At 35.5% G+C, this 20,120-nt stretch overlaps 1 protein-coding gene across 1 annotated transcript; it reads right to left on the bottom strand.

The window, feature by feature from the left end:
• Nucleotides 1-6,461: 6,461 nt before the first annotated feature.
• On the bottom strand, nucleotides 6,462-9,301 carry LOC113281141 (probable sodium/metabolite cotransporter BASS1, chloroplastic). The gene is made up of 7 exons (XM_026529804.1): nucleotides 8,609-9,301; nucleotides 8,096-8,189; nucleotides 7,971-8,004; nucleotides 7,830-7,884; nucleotides 7,658-7,741; nucleotides 7,124-7,411; nucleotides 6,462-7,041 (listed from the first exon to the last, which is right to left on the bottom strand). Exons 1-7 carry the CDS (start codon nucleotides 9,152-9,154, stop codon nucleotides 6,838-6,840), a joined length of 1,305 nt encoding a protein of 434 aa, XP_026385589.1. The 5' UTR covers nucleotides 9,155-9,301; the 3' UTR covers nucleotides 6,462-6,837.
• Nucleotides 9,302-20,120: the final 10,819 nt, after the last annotated feature.

Below are 20,120 nucleotides of genomic sequence, written 5' to 3'. Positions count from 1 at the left end.
GTAAGGTACTTTATGTCGAGCATATTTGAACTAAATTAATCATCTTGGTTGGTTATTTAGTTATTTGCTCTGAGAGTCTTCTTTTGTCGAGCAAAACAATTGACAATTAAATTGATTACTTCGGTGATTAGTTTGGTTGTGTTTTCCAATTAGATTAATTATAGGATCTCTTGTAATTAGTCTAGTTGAGTATTCATATATTCCACAAGTCCTTGTGTTGAGTATATGAACATGTATACAAATCATGTTCTATTGGTTGATGGAGTCGTATATTCCGTAAGGTTTTCCTTATGTTGAGTATGTGAACGATTAAGTTAGTCATCTCCGTATGATTACCTTAGTCGTAGCTCCGTAAGTTTACTTATGTTGAGCACAATCAATTAAATTGATCACTTTTGTGGTTTGATTTAGTTGTGTATTCCAATTAAATTAATCATAGGTTTACTTGTGATTAATTTGATTGAGTTTTGGATATAGAAAATCATCCATATGGTTTTTGGTGTCCAATTAAAAATCCTTCTTTTCTTTCGAAATTAAGGCCGTTCTTGTTGTTCTTTCGGGAATGACATCAAATGGGGGAGAGTTCTTTTGAACTTGTGCTTAATGGTAATATCTTGCGGGGTGTGCTGCTGTGGAATTTTATAGGGGTTATCTTGTATCTTAAAACTCCTTGATGAATGCATTTAGCCTCGGCTTTATGATTGCATCTAAATTAAGTTGGTATGTATTTTTTTTCTTTTAGTTTATGAAACGTCTCTTCTCGGAAATTTCATTAGGATCCCGTTCTTGTACCTTTTCCAATTTTATTGACAAAAAGGGGGAGAATTAATGTGTAGTTCTACTACATATATATATATATATGGTTTTTGGATCATTGTGTAAGGGGGAGTAGTTTCCATGTGAGATGGAGTATTGACTAAGGGGGAGTGATACATATCACCGTAGTATTATTGTTAAAGTCGTGATGCAATTGGACTTTGATGTTACATAATAATACTATGTCACTGTATAATGATGATCGAGAATCTCGATTTCTCTCATTGTTATAACTACGGATCTTCAACAACGGTGATGCTAAACTTACAACCTTTGGGATCATTGGAGTACTTGGAAGGACGAAGATTTCAGGGAACGTTGAAGATTAGACCATGGAATAGGAGCCACTAAAGTTTATCTTTTTTGTATTCTATATGTATTAATAGTTTTGTCACTAAAATTGACAAAGGGGGAGATTGTTATAGCATAGCTCGGTCGACCTCGCATGCGTTGCTATATCAAGCATGTTTGTCAATGTTAATGATCAAAACTATGAGTCTTGATTTCTAGTCTACATAGCTAAGTCTCGGACTAGGATAGAAAAGTGTAGTTGAGCTCAAGGACTTCATGGCGATTCATCATACAACGACGAAGATCTACTCAAGGAACCGTGGAACTTCATCAACAAAAAGTTATGTGGAGACTTGAACTTATCTATCACTCAAAAGTTTATATCTTCTATCTCCTACTTCTTATGAGACAAAAGTCGTATGCTATATAGACTGGATCATACACATTTGATATTTCGAGCCGAGTATATCTCGCCTATCTATATCTCGAAATCATGTGTTGGTAAAGCATTTCGCTTTGATCGGGTTTATCTTCACCTAATGACGAAAGTCATATTGTTTCAATCACTTTGAAAATCGCTTAGACGAGAAATTGTGTAACAACTATATAATGTCCTCTAAGAATGTTTCAATGGTTGGAATGAGAGTTTAGGTCAATATAACTAATGATGGATATAAGCATTGTGTGGTAACATATATGTGCATAAGTCATATTCCTTAATCCGAAGTTTGCGAACTTTGTTAACTGAGAGAAACCGGAGGAATTGGCTTTGCCAAGTCCGCGAACTGACGGAAGTTCTTGTTCCGAGAATTTCTGCTGGGATTCCAAATTCGTTCGTATAGTACAAGTCCGCGAACTGGCGGAAGTCTCCTTGCCAAGATTTTCTGCAGAGTTTGGAAAACTCTGCCGGTTGCCTTAAGTCCGCGAACTTGTTTGCGTACTTGAGTGGGTTATGATCTAAAGATGTGCTCTGACCATGAAAATTAAATTACTAAGGAATGCAGTATGCAAACCGTGGCTATAAAGTTCATGAGCCAGTTCAATCGAATCGAATCATCTTTTTTTCAATTGTGTCTTGTGTAGTTACATTAGATCTCATAGCAATTGAACAACTCTCTAACTAGTTCAGTTGAGTTAATTGAACTAGTTATAGTGAAGAAAAACAAGGTTAATATGAAATGCTCATATAGTTAACCTTTTGGGTTACTATGTTGAACCAACATACACGTACACGTTTGGGCATGGTTTTCACAAAGCCAGTAAATGTATATCTCAAGTGTGTATGACAAGCTAAGTTTTCGATCTAACGGTTGAGAAATATTATCTTGAATCTAAATCAGGTTTTTATCTAACGGTGAATATTGATTGCTTTGTACCTAAGGAAAAACCCAGATTTGAAGACTATATAAAGGAGACATCTAGCATTGGGCAAAACTAATCCCCACACGTCTGTGTGATACTAGTGCGCTCGCTAGAGTCGATTCTCCTCTAACCTTTGGTTTTCTTCTCTAAAACCAGGTTAACGACTTAAAGACTTCATTGGGATTGTGAAGCCAGGCCGATACTACTTTTATCGTAGTTGTGTGATCTGATCTTGCATCTTCTATCGTACGAGTACAATCTTATTGATTGGCTTGAGATCGTGAGAGTTCTCCGATAGGCAAGATAAAGAAGTCACAAACATCTTCGTCTCATTGTTTTTGATTCCTCGACGTCCTCTTGTTTATACAAGTAAGACTGTTGTGAGGTGATTGATTAATCTAGGTTGTTCTTCTGGAATATAAGACCGGGTTATCAATTGGTTCCCGTTCACCTTGATTTCATATCATAAGACGGAACAAAAACCTAAGGTTCTTCTGTGGGAGACAGATTTATCCTTTGATAGACTTTTCTGTGTGAGACAGATTTATTTATTATCAAGTCTGCGATTTTGGGTTGCAACAACTCTTGGTTTTGGGTGAGATCAGCTAAGGGAATCAAGTGCGCAGTATCCTGCTGGGATCAGAGGCGTAGGGAGTACAATTGTACCTTGAATTAGTGGGAGACTGATTGGGGTTAAACTATAGTCTAGTCCGAAGTTAGCTTGGAGTAGGCTAGTGCCTGTAGAGGCTTAATACAGTGTGTATTCAATCTGGACTAGGTCCCGGGATTTTTCTGCATTTGCGGTTTCCTCGTTAACAAAATTCTGGTGTCTGTGTTATTTCTATTTCCGCATTATATTTGTTATATAATTGAAATAATACAGGTTGTGCATTTGTGATCATCAATTGGAAATCCGACCTTCGGTTGTTGATTGATATTGATTGATCCTTGGACATTGGTCTTTGGTACCGTCTAAGTATTCCTTGTGTTTGATTAGGACTCTCTGATTTCTATTAGCTTGAGTAATATCAAAAACAAGAGAGATATTAACTCTTTGAGATACTTTTATCTAGATTGAGTCTGACTGTCTAGTTGATTCTCTAGCAAAGTATTTCGGAGTTAGTCCATACAGAATGCTAAGCGAAATATTGGGTGGTGTTGTTAGACCCCCGCTTTTTCAGAAAGTGTGTTACCCATTTCTGTGATGTGCCTATCTTTTCTCTCAGCCAAGCCATTCTGTTGATGTAGATGAGGACAAGATACTCTATACACAATCCTAGATTCATCTAGATACTCCTTGAATTGTCCTTTAACTAATTCCAAAGCATTGTCACATTGAAAGAATTGAATAAGTAGATAATATATTTTCAGAAGTAGTTTTAAAATGTTGAAAGCAAGCCAAGCTCTCAGTCCTGCACTTTAGTGGATAAATCCAATGATATCCTGAAAATTCATCAATGAAAAAAATATAATACTTAAATCCAAGAGAAGAAATAATTGGAGCTGGACCCCAAATATCACAGTAAATCAAATGTAAATGCGAAGTTGTAGTTCTTTGGATAGATAAAATGGGTGTTTATGATTCTTTCCTAGTTGACAAGCTTCACACAAACAATATGAATTATAATCCACTTGAATAGAAGTCATGGCAGCAATCTTTTTAAGTAGCAAAGATGAAGTATGACCCAATCTCCTATGCCATAGAGAAGTATCTTATTTGGATGTTGTTGCAGTTAAGGCAAAAAATTAAGACCTTCCATGGGATATAAATTGTTCTTAATATTCCCTTCAACAAGAATCCTCCTATTCTTGACACATTTAATCTCATAGCCCCATTAAAAAAACTCCCCATAAACCTTGTTATCCTTTGTAAATTTTGCTATTGACAACAAGTTTTGTTTTATAGTAGGTACATATAAAACATTATCTAAATGAAATTGAGTACTATTTGTATCCAGTATTATATTATATGTTTGCTCAATGGGTAACATTGTACCATCTCCAACCATCACTTTTTTTGAACCAGTATAAGCCTTTGTATTGTTTAAAAGATGAATATCTTTAGTTAAGTGACTAGTGACCCCTGAGTTTGGTAACCAAACAGAAGCAACATTTGGGCCTGAAGATGTTAGATCAACAGAATTCACTTGAATAGCAGCAAATGCCCATTGTAAAGTATTAGAAGTCGTCCAGCACCACCAGATGAATCTTGAGAAGTAGTTGTAGAAGTAGTAGATTTATTTCGAATATATCTGAAACGACACCTATTTTTAGTATGACCTTTTTTTTTTTACAAATCTGACATTGAACCTGACTAAAATCATTCACAACTGCTTTATTCTTATTATCATGCTTTAATCTTGAATGAATGCATTATTACATGAGTTCTTAGCATAATATTTTGAATTTTGAGTTTCAAAAACAGACATAGACTCAGCCTCTTCTGCTTTAAGCCACTGTCCATGATGTAATAATCTTGAAATCACATCACTAAGAGTGATGTAATTTTCCTAATTGTTTATAATATTCTCCTAATCCCATCAATGCATACATGACCATATCAGATTCATCTACTCTTTCTCCTATAACAGCAAGAGAATCAGTAATTACCTTCAAATCATCAAAATATGCAGAAATACTTTTGTTACCTCTTTTGAGAGAATGCAATTGACTCCCAAGAAGTGATTTCCTAGCTGAAAATTACTGAATAAACTTCTTCTCCAAATAGAGCCAAATTTCTCTTTCAGTTTGAAAACCAATTACTCCTCTTGAAATTGTCTCATCCAAGGTAGAAGTCAAACATGACATAACAAATCGATTCATCTTGCGCCAATGTAGATAGAATAAATCTGATAAAGTCTCACCATCAAGATCAATCGTAGCAGGAGGTGGATGAGCACTTCCATCAACCATCTCATGCAAATCTGCAGTGATAAGAATATACTCAAATTGATTTTTCTAAATCAAATAGTTAGAACCGTCCTCTATGAGCTTCACAGAGACGAAATTATTAATGTTTTGAAATGTGGAAACAAAATTAGTAATAGCCATATTCGCTCAGGAGCAAGACCTTCAAGAAATGATTAAAGATGATGAAATTCGTGTTTCAAACTAATACAATTGAAGAATTTGACCTAAATCTGTATTCAAGAAATATGAAAAGATTGAATAAGATTTGAGACCCAGAATTCACAGAAGAATTTGATAAAGAAAATAGTAGTGACTATAAGAGATAGTAGAGATGATTGTAGTAATATTAAGAGATTGTAGTTGCAGATGAATTTGGTGTTTTAAGAAATTTTGAATCGATAAAGAGATGGAGAATCAAGATATTCTTTAGAAGTCTGATACCATGAAAGATTTTATTAATGACTAGTAATGAAAATCTTTATTGATGTTTTTGATAAAGAAACATGTACAACAAGAGTGCCTTATAAGGCTGACACACACAACAAACAGTACAGGTTGTTAACAGTTACAGCTGTAGTGACAAAACAGTAAACGTGTGATAAACACACTTACAAAGTACAAGTGAAACACACACTCTCACTCAGACAGATTCAGATAGACACTGTGAATCACTTACAAGTACGTCATAGAACTCTCACTCTGAATCTCTTTTTCCATTGTCAAGGTTTTACCATTATGAATTTTCGTTGACAGGGTTTTAATGAGGCAACATATGCAAGTCTCTTTTTTTTCAATTTTTTTTTACAACATATGCTAGGCTACCAACCAAAGCTCGGTATGAATCATGATAGAAGCAAATCTTATCTTATTTATTTTATTTATTTTCTTTAAAGTCGATGAGGTGATCCTGGTGCACCTTGAGGGCAACCCCTAATGTGCTAGTTCAAATCATTCAACTTGTTGCTTCCAAAAAAAAAAAAACTTGTTGCTTTTAGAAAAAAAAATTAACTTGTTTTATTAAATATAAGCTGATTATTTTTCAAATAAAAATAAATAAATAATGCAGTTATTTTAGTCAGGCACACCTAAGTATTTAAAAATCCGTCATGATCAATAGATAGACTATGATTGTTGCTCATTTCTGTTCTGGTTTTGCTCTCCGTCAAACAAAACTCTATTTGAAACCACTGCAAACAGTTTATTTACACGCTCTTACATTAACAACAAAACTTAGAAACAAGTATATGGGTTCCTTAGCACATTGATTTTTTTCTCGAAAAAATAGCAGCACCATTGAATGAATTCATGTGATTGAAGCCAGTGAAACTTGCAACCAACCGTACTGACAACCAACTATACAGAAGCAAGCAAAATGGTTCTTGGAATCCCCAATTCAAAGCCTATTGATAAAAGATACTCAGAGCAGATAATGGCAGCTTTGAATAACTCAAAATCTTGTCAAGAGATTATTCCTGGTAAGGAATTGTCATTGTCGCTGTTTCTGTCATTTGTTGTTGGTGTGGTGGTGCTGGAAGAGTATCTCCAGATTCCTGCTAGTAAACTACCAAAAAGTGATTGGAATACACTAGATACTGCACATGGTACAGCCGTCAGTGGATTTCCAAAATGCTGACCGGCAAGAACTAATCCAAGTGCTGAGTTCTACAGTAGCAGAGAGTAGTGAGGATAGTGTTAAGAAGAAGAAAAAAAAGTAGTGGTGGAATCAGAAAGCGCAATCGCTCACCTGCATCCCAACCTCGATGGAGATAGTGCGAGAGGATGACTCGTCAAGTTTAAGCATCCTTGAAAGTAGGTAGCCAAGTGTATATCCAAGCCCGTGAAGGAGACAGCTCGCAAGTACCAATTGTCGACCAGACGTAAGAATTGCAGAAGCATTTTGGGCTATTGCACTACCACATAAAGCAGCTACGGTTAAGACCGCAACTGGTGGCATCAATGGAGAAACCATCTCAACAAAACTTCGGCAAAACTGATTCAAAAGAGCACCAACCAGTACAGGAAGAAGCACAACCTACGCAGAACGAATAGAGTATTGTTAAAACAACCAGGATAACACACTTGTTTAATCTACATCAACTGCCCACTAAATTTCAGTGTCAAATATTACATTTTGTTTCCACTAGTTATTGCTATGTAACCATAATCGCTTCTCAGGAGCTTCAATGCTTATAACATATTAAAATTTAACGTGTTTTATTTTGATCAAGTATCAGGGAAACCAAGCTATTTAAACCTCTGAAACAACAATTACTCTCACCTGCAAAGTTGAGATAAGTAGTCCAGCTGCATCCACTGCAACATATTGCCCAGCAAGTTTTGCGGTCAGCAAAGGGGTCATTACCTGAAATAAGAAATATTCTCATATTCATGAAGACACAAGGTAAATGACGGGGAAGAAAGCTGTGTTTTTAACGAAAATATATCAATACCACAGCAGACACGGTGCTCAATGCTGTCATCAAGACCGAGAGAGCCACATTTCCTCTGAAATGGCATTTAAAGATGTTAGCATTTCTCTGCTTTTGTCAGTGGAAGAATTTGGAACACAAGAATTCTTTGATTGCACATACCGAGCTATGTACGTTACAATGTTACTTGCAGTTCCTGTATCGCAAAGAAAACACAAATTAGATACAAACGTAGAAAGTGAATAATTCGAAATAGAAAATGAGAATAATACCCAGAAGGAGAATACCTCCAGGGCAGCAAGCTACCAGTATCAGACCAGCTGCATAATAAGAAGGTAAACCTAAGAGCTTGCTCACAAAGAAACCTGATAATGGCATTACCTGCAACATATCAACATTACCCACCCAATTTATTCACCATTAGAACTATATCTAGGCTGTGCTCACCATAGTCAACCAATTCCCTTCAGTTGTGGGCAGCAACACAGGTTTTATACATTTGACATAACATTTATTCAAAATTTATCAATGAGTGACACTGGTAGTATCATTTTGCATGCTTCTTAGGCCAATAGTCAACCTTAAATATTAAACCAAAATACCAACCAAATTAGATTGCCAGATTAACAAGCGAATGATCAGTTTAACACTCAAACTTAGGAATGGAGAAAATCAACTCAATTTGTGATAAAAAATGTACGACAAGGCTGGTGTGTTGTACATATGCATTAATTCTAAGAAAAAAGAAATCGATCAACCAAAAGAGATAAAAGAAAATTCTCAAAGGATTAGAAGAATACTGAGTACTGAAGGAAAAAGCCACAGAGCAGTTCTTTGGGCATTGCAAGAGCTCCGCGAAGATCACCAATAGTCAAGGTCATACCCATTCCAAGCATAATGACAGTAATTCCTACTAGTGTCAATTTAGGCTGAACCCAATTGAAGGAATTTGGTTTCAGGAGGCCAAGGACACAGGCCAATGCAACCCAAATAGGAAATGCTGTGGATAATACTTCACCCACCAATTCAATCCATCTTCGAAAGTTACCAGAATGATTTTCTCCATCTTCACTGGTGGTGGTAATGGCCGAGTTGGATGACTGAGGCGAAACGATTGATGATAACGAATTTGGGTTTCTCGTACTAGCGATTGGAATTGTTGGGATTAATTTTATTAAAGAAGTGGAAAGAAAAAGGGGGGTTGTAATGGGTAATGCTTTAGGAAATGAAGAACATTTGGTGATCAAATTGGATGGAGAAGAAGATGAAAATGTTTTGGTATCAAGCTTTACTTGGACTCTTCTTGTAACTGTCCACCCACCATTACTCAAACAGCTGTTCTGCATCTCTCTCTCAGAGTTTCAGTCGGATATTGCACAGCCACAGAAGACAGCGAAGTAGAAGTTCGTCACGTTTGACAAATGCTACGCAGTCAACTAGTGTATTCGTCGAAACTTTTCAGATGCAATCTACGTTAATAACTAGATGACCGCCGGCATTGTGGGAGTCTGACGGAAGGACGGGGAGGTCAAAGTGAAAATGGACTTGTTATATAGCGGCATGCATCTAAGGAAAGACACCACCCACTGTTAGACAACATTCACATAAACTGATTTATGGTGGGTTTGGATGTAGAATTTTAAAGGTGGAATTTATGGGTCAGGGGATTTGCTAGGATTGTGTTTTTCTCGGTACGTTTGGTTGTCAGAATCGTTGGAATCACTTTTTCTATGGGGAATTAGTTTTCCAGCAAATCCTCCATATGGAACTATTCCTCCCACCTAAGATTTGCTGGGAAACTTAACATGGGATTTATGGACCCACTTTTTTTAAATCCTAAGTCCCATATGCATACAATTTTAAGATTTGAGGGTAATGTCAAACGATACAAATGCTTTAAAACAAGAAAACCCTTTAAATCCTAGGAATTTTAATTGAGTTACTAAATACACAGAGAATTTAAATGAATTCCAAAATTCGAAATCCCATAAAATTATAAATTTCCGGAAACGATGAATGCTACAAACAAACCCACCATTAGATTAGTCCGGGCACGATGGAAAGCATGAGACATTTCGAGCAGTGACATGTGCTGAGTTTTCTAATGATCAGTGATTTTGGAGGCAAAAAGTTAGATAATTTCTTCCATATCCACGTGTGGCAAAAATAATGGGTGACTAATGCAACACGTACTCGTGTGCAAATATGGGATCGACAGTTCACTTTATTATTGTGACGTATGTGTTTCCAAGAACCATATATAACAAATACCCATATGCGACTCATCCTAATCACCGGTATAACATTTGGTCATTTTGTTGAGCTGTTACTGTTGGTACTACAACAATGAAATACTGAAAGAATGATGATAGAAATAAATTTCTGAAAAAGCTTAAATAAACACTTAATGGAAAACAACAAACAGAGGACAGAGTCACGTGTTCAACACGTTGTCCTTAACACGATAGTTCACCGGTACGCCTCAAAATGAGTGATGCCTATATCCCGTGGTGAAGTCGTATTCAGGATAAAACTGCCCGTTGCAAATACTATAAGTACTATAATACTTGCCCACTCTTACGAACTCAACAACAATGACACGGAATATAAAAACCACACAAAGGGAGAAAGACGAAAAGGAGAAGGATAGTAGCTTCTTCTGGACACTAATTGGAATGAAGAAACCAAAAGGTTTATATAGTGGAGAAGAGAGATAATCGAGAATAATGTGCATTAAGAGTGAATTAAAGAGAATATAATTTTGCAGTAAAACCAAAATAAATTTTCATTAATTCAAGATTTTCCAAAACGGCAAAAAAAACAGTTACGCAATTAACTGCAGATTATGTCGACATAAAAATAAAAACGAAAATAAATAAATCCTCTCCAAGTCATACGCCTCCCACATTAAATACAAAATTTATTTGATATTAGAATATTTAAAGAAATATTTCAAAAGAATTTTGTCCAAAAAGATAAGTCTTGGTTGACCTATGTCCACGGCGTAAGAACGAGCCCGAGTCTTAAGCCCAAGCCTTGGTGAAAACAAGTATTGTTTGCCCCACCCGTTCCGCATATATTGTTTGTCTAACTATCGATAATGAAATAGTTAAATAGTGGAATTCCTCTTTAGTTATACCCTATGTAGAACTAAAGGTCATATTTCATTCACTCGTAAGAAAATGAGCAAGTGCCCTTAGAGGCTCAAAGGTCTTAAGTTTCATCCCACCAAGACTACAAAACCGAAATAATAAAAATCATTTTCTCCAACAATCCCCCACATGAATGAAATATTGATAAAATCAGAAAACGGAAAGCGAGAAATACCACTATAGGCAAGAGGTGTCCATGAGGTCTTGAACCTTTGCTTAGTGAGAAATTGTCGGAACTACTTGATGGACAGTGAACGCGATGTCTTGAACTGCCATCGTTTTGTGTAATCCGCGATAATAACCACGCGTGATATCTCTCTAGGTGACGTCAAGTTCGTGTCGTTGTGTCCTTTTTGGCCCTGGAAAAATCCCGTTTCTCATAATACTCTAGAGAATCAGCTCTATTCTCATAGGAAGCGACCCACTTCCACATTCAGATAGGTGAGTTCCATCAAGAGTGTAAACTGCTATACCCCACTTCAATCTTAAATTGAAACTATAGAGCTCATTAAGACTTAGTTAAAAGTCATCCTTCACATGCAGTCACACTATCACATCTACACTACAGGGAAGGGACAGAGAATTAAATTCTGTGATAGTGTTTACCTTGACCCACCACAAATTAGTTGTCTCATTCAAAACCTTGATCTTGGGATCTCCAGTCAGCAAGGTTGAGTATCCTTCATGACAAGTTTATTTAATGATCATAAGCCCCATCCCCCTTGATGCATTATTAACTATCTCTTTGGACAACCCTTTCGTCAAAGGGTCTACGATATTCTCCTTGGACTTTATCCAATCAATGGAAATAACGCCAATTGAGGCCAGTTATTCTTAGCTTTAGCTATTACAGCTTGGCTAACACAATGTATAGATATAGCTGGCACAGGCCTATGCCGGAGAGGAATGTCTTCTAAAAAACATCTTAGACAATCAGCCTCCTCTCGTGCTTTATCTAACGCGATACTCTCAGATTCCATAATGAATTCAGCAAAATATGTATGTTTGAAAATATTCCATAAACAAATCCTTAAGCTAGAGTGAAAATATATCCACTCGTGTACTTAGACTCCTCCGAGTCAACTATCCAGTTTGCATCACAAAGTCCCTCAAGGAAAACAAGATAACTTTCGTAAATCAAACAAAAGGTAATAGAGTATTTTAGGTACCATAATACTCTACTAAGTGCATCTCAATGCTCTTGATCTGAACTACAAGTACATATACTTAAGTTACTCACAATATAGGCAATTTCTGGACTCTTACAGTTCATTAAATTCATCATACATCCTATAACTCTTGAGTATTCAAGTTAAGATACTTCATTACACTTATTTTTCTCGAGTACAAGATGAATCGTATGGAGTACAAGTAGGCTTACAATCAGACTGATTGTATCTCTTAAGCACAAATTCAACATAATGAGAATGACTAAGACTACAAATGTTTGATTATCTTTTAATCCTCATCCCTAAGATTACATCGAAAGGGCCTAAGTCTTTCAAGTCAACGTTCTCATTCATTGCATGTTTTTAGTGGAATTAATCACATCTGTGTTTGTATCAAGTATAAGCATATCATCAACATAGAAGCATACAATCAAACATGCATTCTTAACAAGTTACTTGTAAATATACTTGTCAGATTCATTAACTTAAATCCACTACACATTATCACATGATCGAATTTTACATGCTTATTTAAAACCATACAAATATTTGTTCAATTTACAAACTTTGTCTTCATAACCTTTCACTACAAAGTCCTCAGGTTGGTTTATGTAAATTTCTTTATCTAATTCACGGTTTTAGAAAAGCTATCTTAACATTAATCTGATGTATCTCTCGGTATAGCAGCAAAAGCAAGTAGCATCTCAACGGAAGTAATTCTCGTCACAAGTGAATAAGAATTAAAGAAATCTACACCTTCTTTTAGTTTATAGCCTTTAGCTACCAAACTAGTCTTATATTTTTCACAATTTCATCTACCTTACGTTTCCTCCTAAAGACTCATTTACACTCTATGGTCTTATTCCCTGGAGGTAAACTAGCAAGCTCCCGAGTCTGGTTCTGACGGACTGAGTCCATTTCACTAAATGAAGCTTATTACCAGAATGGGGTTTTAATTAGTAAATGTTATGGCTTCTTTACGAGTCTGGAGCTCAGACAAAGCTAGGCGTATTATGAATTCAGATCTATAAGAAGTCTCAGTTCTAATCCTTTTACTTCTCCTAGGATCAACTCTACTCCATCTTTCTTTGAAGGTAAATTCTGACTAGTTGAAAAGGCATCTAGGGGATCAACAACACATCTTAAGAAGAGACAGGTTTCATAAAAAACATGTTCAAAAAACTCATCATCCCTAGACTTCATAAAAGTATTCACACCAATGTCAGAATAAGCAAAACTCACAACCAAAAACTATAGCAGGGTACTCAATACATCTTATCTAAACACCCCCACAGTTAGACATATGCATAAGAATGTTGTTTAACTTTCCATAATCATATGGAGTTTTATCTGATCCTTTAAAGGTTACTCTATTCAGGATATAACAGTTTTAGATAACGACCTCCCCCCACAAGTTGGCGGATTAATCATGAACTAGTCAACATGGCATATATCATCTCCTTAACGGTTCTTTCTTTATGTTCAACTATACCAATAGACTATGGTGAATAAGAAGTGTGATCTTATGAATAATTCCATTTAAAAAGTAAAATTCTCTTTAAGAATTTCATACTTGCTATCACGTCCAGACCTAACCTTTTTAATGGTAACACCTGATTGGTTTTCAACTTCAACTTTATACATCTTATGGCTTCTAAAGCATCATCCTTATCCCTAAGCAAGTATATATGACAATACCATGTATGGTCATCTACGTAAGTTACAAACCAATTTTTACCACCTTAGAAAGGATTAAAAACAAGTCAATTAGGTCTAACAGGATTAAATTTGCTAAAAGATTTTAAAGCAAATTTGGATACTTCACAAGTTTCACTTTTGTGTTCAAAACCAAATTAAATTTGGGTTCGTCTACTACGCTAGCTATTTAATGCATTGACTTATAAACTAACGGTTCTAAGTCTACCATGCAAACATTCAAAAACACACAAAAGAAAGCATAAGAACCAACTATGTTCACTTTATCGGATTTTTCTGTTAAACTTATATAGACCCTAAGTCTTATAACCCTTGCCTAAAAAATCAGTGCCCTTGGTTTCAACAATTTCTACAGATTTAATTAATGTCTTAAATCTTAAACATCTACAACAGAACAAGAAACAAGATTCTTATATATGCCCGAAATATGGAAACTCCATTCAATGTGAGAGTCTTTACTGATATGAGTTTCTGCTCGACCTTTCCCTTTATGCAACCTTTGTTGCAGATGAGTTACTCATATAGAGTCACTCGACATACCCTATCCTCTGATAGGAGGTGAACAAGTCTTTGTTTCAACAAACATGCTTAGTGGCTCCAGAGTCCACCCCAGTTTCTCACATTGGTTATTATAATAACTTCCGACATCATGCCACTGAACTCGTTCGAGTTTGTTTCAACTAAATTACCATTAAATTTCTACTTATTAAGGTTTTTATGTTGTCTACAAATTATTGCCGTGTGGCCAGGAATTTTACAAACATAACAATCACCCTTAATTAAAGTAATGTCGGATTCAGTTTTACGAAGCATACCTTTCTTATGAAGACTACACTGGAGTTGCGTTTGATGTTATTTCCTTTGTCATATTTGGAAGATTTGTGTTCATCCACATGCGCCTGGTAGCCATGTCCCTTTTCAGTTTCATGTCACAATATTCGTTCATACTCTGACCACGGGCACGGTAATTTCCCAATCACCTAATACACCACATCTCACAAACCTTAGTTCCGAATCGGAAAATAAAATATGATTTTTGAAGATAACATCTAGATATACAAACTTCGTTTGAATCACCATTTCAAAAAACTCATGGTTACCCTTTTAAAACTAATTTGGTCAACAACAAATTTTTGCTAGTCAGAATTTTTCAGGAACATTTCTCTATTTTGTAAAATATCAAAAAAATACTTTTACAACTCCAAAAATTCTTAAATTTTGTGTGGGTAACTATCAAGATGTCTACTACATTAGGTCAAAAAGGTCCATCGAAATTCCTTCTAGGTAAGAGAACAATTCGAAACTATATAGCTGACCAAAAATTCATTTTTTGTTTTTCACTCTACAATTAACATCCATGATTATTACAAACTTTAGTGTCTTAAGATATAGGGCGCAAAAATCAAAAACAAGGAACAATCAAATAAACAAAATTTATTGATACTTAGCTCCCTTTGTAATGTAATTGATCGATTTCACGAAATGGACGAGCTCCCCAGAAAATTTTGCAGGCCTATCAACATCGTTCTTACCCATTGTTATAGAAAAGAGCTATCGTGTTAAGATTGTTGGTACTGCAACAATAAAATACTGAAAGAATGATGTTAGAAACAAATTTTTGAAAAAGCTTAAATAAACACTTAATGGGAAACAACAAACATAAGACAGAGTCACGTGTTCAACACGTTGTACTTAACACGATAGTTCATCGGTACGCCTCAAAATGAGTGATTCCTATACCCCGTGGTGGAATCGTATCCAGAATAAAACTGCTCGTTTCAAATACTATAAGTACTATAATACTTTCCCACGCTTACGAACTCAACAGCAATGGCACAGAATATAAAAACCACACAGAGGGAGAAAGACGAAAAGAAGAAGGATAATTGCTTCTTCTGGACACTAATTGGAATGAAGAAACCAAAAGGTTTATATAGTGGAGAAGAGAGATAATCGAGAATAATGTGCATTAGGAGTGAATTAAAGAGAATATAATTTTGTAGTAAAACCAAAATAAATTTTCATTAATTCAAGATTTTCCAAAACGGTAAAAAAAACAGTTACGCAATTAACTGCACATTATATCGACATGAAAATAAAATCCCTCTCCAAGTCATGCGCCCCCCACATTAAATACAAAATTTATTTGATATTTAAGTATATTTAAAGAAATATTTCAAAAGAATTTTGTCCAAAAAGATAAGTCTTGGTTGACCTATGTCCACGGCGTAAGAACGGGCCTTAAGCCCAAGCCTTAGTGAAAACAAGTATTGTTTGCCCCACCCGTTCTGCATATAATTTTTGTCTAACTATCGATAATGAAATAGTTAAATAGTGGAGCTCCTCTTTAGTTATACCCTATGTAGAACTAAAGGTCATATTTCATTCACTCATAAGAAAATGAGCAAGTGCCCTTAGAGACTCAAAGGTCTTAAGTTCCATTCCCACCAAGACTACAAAACCGAAACAATAAAACTCATTTTCTCTGACAGTTACACACACGTGTCACCCATTACGTGTATTCTTTTTATATGCGTCGACTTACCCTATACAAGATATACCATCCTTTTTATTTTAACATTCAATCTTGGCAAGGCTTGTAGCGATTAAAAAACACGGTATCAAAGGGTGTTGATTTCATGACAACACTTAAAGGTTAGATGACTAGATGCAGCATTGGTTTGTTGTATTTTATTTTGGTTGATTGATAACTAATCATTCTAAATATTGGTATTGCAGTGATTGTTGTACAAAGCTCAGGTATTGAATAATAGCTGTTAAGAACAATATTGTTTTTTCCTACAAGGCTCTGCAATGAGTATACTGTTGAACAAGTTGAAAAGGGGACGAGAGGAGAAGCATGAATTCCAATGAAACATCTTCTCATTTTAAAAATTATTGTGATATGTCCAATCATTTTTTGTTTTCAACCCAGCAGTGAAATAAAGCTATGGCCTAGACACATGAATTTCACTGACACGTCTTCTCATTTCAATGGAAGGTCGTTTGTGAATAGTAAATTTTGTTTATAAACAATGAAATAAGGCAATAAATGGATGCCGATAGGGTTAGGTGAGTTGAACTCTATAAAATCGTGGAGAACCTAAGGATATTTCACACATCTTCTTTAGTTTTTATTTCTCTCAACATCTATCATAAACAGTAAGAGTCGTTTTTTTGGAGTCATAAAAGAAAAATAATAATCGTTCAAACCTACAATGTATGCCTATCATTCTGTAGAAGATTTGGTAATATGAAAACGTGGGTCACCCAAAGCTCACGTCAAGAAGTAAGACAACGCTGAATAACAGATTCAGTCTTCTGGCAACGTGTATGACTTTATTACAAGAGAGATTTTGGAAATGCGCGGGAAAGAACGGTGGAAAAAATAAAAGAAAGGTACGGGGTTATCCAAGATGAGATGCAATTATTTTACGCCAGGCAGACGCGGTCACCAACAGCAAAGATGCTGGAGCGATGACAACTGATATAATGGTGAGTGTTTAATCTATGTATACTTTTATGTCAATTAAAACAGTATGGATCTAATTTTATTATTTTAATGTTGTAGGAGTTATGGACAAAACTGAAAGGGCGTGAAATATCCATATGACGAGGTTTTTCAAATTATGAAGAGCAAGTTTTCGTATTTCCTGATTAAGCTTAAAAGAATTTCTGATGACGGTGAATTTATAACTGACATGGAAAAGTTTGATGCAGAAGGTTGCCCCTTGGTAGGGGAATTTCTATATTATATAAAAGATATTCATATTTTTTTTAGATAAGGATAGGTTTTATGTTCAAACCTCTTTGTAGACCCTCACGGCATATAACGTCACCTAGCGGTTTAAAGATGCGGCTGCACATCCTAAGTGCAGATGCATTGCCTGCCAAAGTGAGTTAGGGTTTAATTAACTATCGTAATCTACTTTAGTACTTTTCTTCACCCAGTGTATTCTATTTTCGACTGAATAATATAATGACGATGACTAACATGTTAGAGTTTTATGTTGGATCATTCAACCAATTTTCAACATCGTATAAGCGTTGCACTTCTATACTATGATGTAGGACCGTTACACTGGTAAGAGAAGACGTATGAATAACCGGTTGCAAGAAGTAATTTAAAGTCATGATTGTCACAGTGCATTCACTAGTTCACAGGACAAACAACACACACAAATAATATATTTTTCTCTGCATCCACTTCCATTGTCTTTGAACGTAACAGATTACCTCTATGGACGGTTGAAAGACTTTTAAATGTTTTATTTTTGAGTCGACCTATTTATCGTGTTCTTTATTAAAAAATACTAACCTATTTTTGAATGTCTTTTATAGGATAAATATGCAAAAATAATATACGCTCGAGAAACCTGTAGAGAATTCTTGATTAAAAAATGCACTTTTGTGTGGAAATATTTGTTTAATTATATATTATATTATATCGGATAATGTATGATAAAATAAAACGGCTAGGATCTATTCTCGATTAAAGTATAGACATGACCTATCAGGAAGGGGTAGGATAAGGTCGATGTATCAAGATAAAAAAGAGAAGTTTTTATCTTTAGTTGAACCTGTGTTGGGTTATCCACATGTCTCCCAACATCGCACCCACCTTTATACTCAAGGGAAAACGCATGCTAGTAGTACGCCTGTGCAAATCTTGGAAGAACAGTTCTACATATTACTATAGCGTTGTCATTTACAAAAAGCATATCACAACTACCCATGCACAACTCAGCCTAAACAGTTGTATGACAGTTGCTCATTTTCTTAGGTTTTTACACACTATGTGTGACCCACTAATACCCGAGTGAATGCTATTTATATGAGTCGCCTTACCCACTATTGGATATCCATCCTTTTTCTCCCGCATTCAATCTTACCAAAGGTTGTACCAATTAAAAAAGAGATTACTAAAAAATTTACAATCAAAAGCTCATGATTTCATCACATCACAAAATGGTTAGATGACTATTACATATGCAAGGTTGGTTTGCCGTTTTTCTATGTTGTTGATTGATAACTAATCTTCCTAAATGTTTGTACTGCAGTCGTTGTTTGTGTAAGACCTAGTTATTGAATTATAGTTGTTCAGAACACATATTATCCTATAAAACTCAACAATGAGTTTACCGTTGAAGAAGTTGAAAATTGGACGATGGAACGTACTTGACGGGATATTATCCTTATTTTGTATTAAAGGTATGTAAGTTTAAGGACATGGCAACCCATGCTTCATGTTCTTTGGATACAATTATAGATATGAAGGTTGTTTTATGATATTTATTGTTGTAAGTCCTCAACCTATGTTGAATGGTATTAGATACTTTCCAGGACCATGTATTAAGGTACATAACATTTGTTTTCATTAATCATATTCCGTTCAAGTACAAAAATTAGAATCTTCTAATAACCCAGTTTCTCTTTTATGAAGTACAATTCCTTCGAATGGTTATATGTGTTGATACATGAAAATAATTACTCCTTAGAAGGCCTACGGAGCCCCTAAAGGGAGGATGAACACATCATGAGACATAAGGAACTTGGGGAGTAAATCCTAAGTCCAATACGACATGTCCATGGAATGGAAAGGACGAGGAAGGAATTTATAGAGAAGTTGAATGTAACATTAGGAGAAATGGGAATAGTTGTAAATAAGGAAGCTTCTATGACATGTGGCATGATGTCATGAGAAGAAGGGTTTTGGAGAAAGCCTATATAAAGAAGGACATAATACAATAGAAAGCAATTTCTCTCTCATTCTATTCTAGGAAAAGGTGTTGTCATTGTTGTGACTAGGACGTGTAGGACCAAACTCATAATTACCCCACAACATTTGGCGACCACACCCGGAGACTCATCTCTATTCCACCATGAAGCAACCAACAAATGCTAGCACAAGCGCGTCAGAAAACTGGTTGATTGGGCGACCAGTTAACCTCGATGAACTAACGATAGAAAACGAGCCTGATGACAACGAAGAAGAAGCACCAACAAAGGGAGCGACACATAAGAAACATCAATGCAACAAACCAACAACACTAAAATAAAAAATAAAAAAATAAAAGAAAGAAAAGAAAAAGAAAAAAAAGGGAAAGGACTTACCTCGGAAATAGGAGGATCAGGAGAAGGATCACGAGGTTTTGAGAGAGAAGGAGAAGAACCATAGGAGGACGCGGAGTTGCTTAAGGAACCTGCAAAAAATAAGGAAATGTAACATCATAAAGAAAACCTGGACGTATGAATAGAATAAAGATAACGGACAC

Source organism: Papaver somniferum, chromosome 1 (genome assembly GCF_003573695.1).
Source record: "Papaver somniferum cultivar HN1 chromosome 1, ASM357369v1, whole genome shotgun sequence".
NCBI classification, from domain to species: Eukaryota; Viridiplantae; Streptophyta; class Magnoliopsida; order Ranunculales; family Papaveraceae; genus Papaver; species Papaver somniferum.
This window is presented reverse-complemented; position numbering and strand designations above follow the sequence as displayed.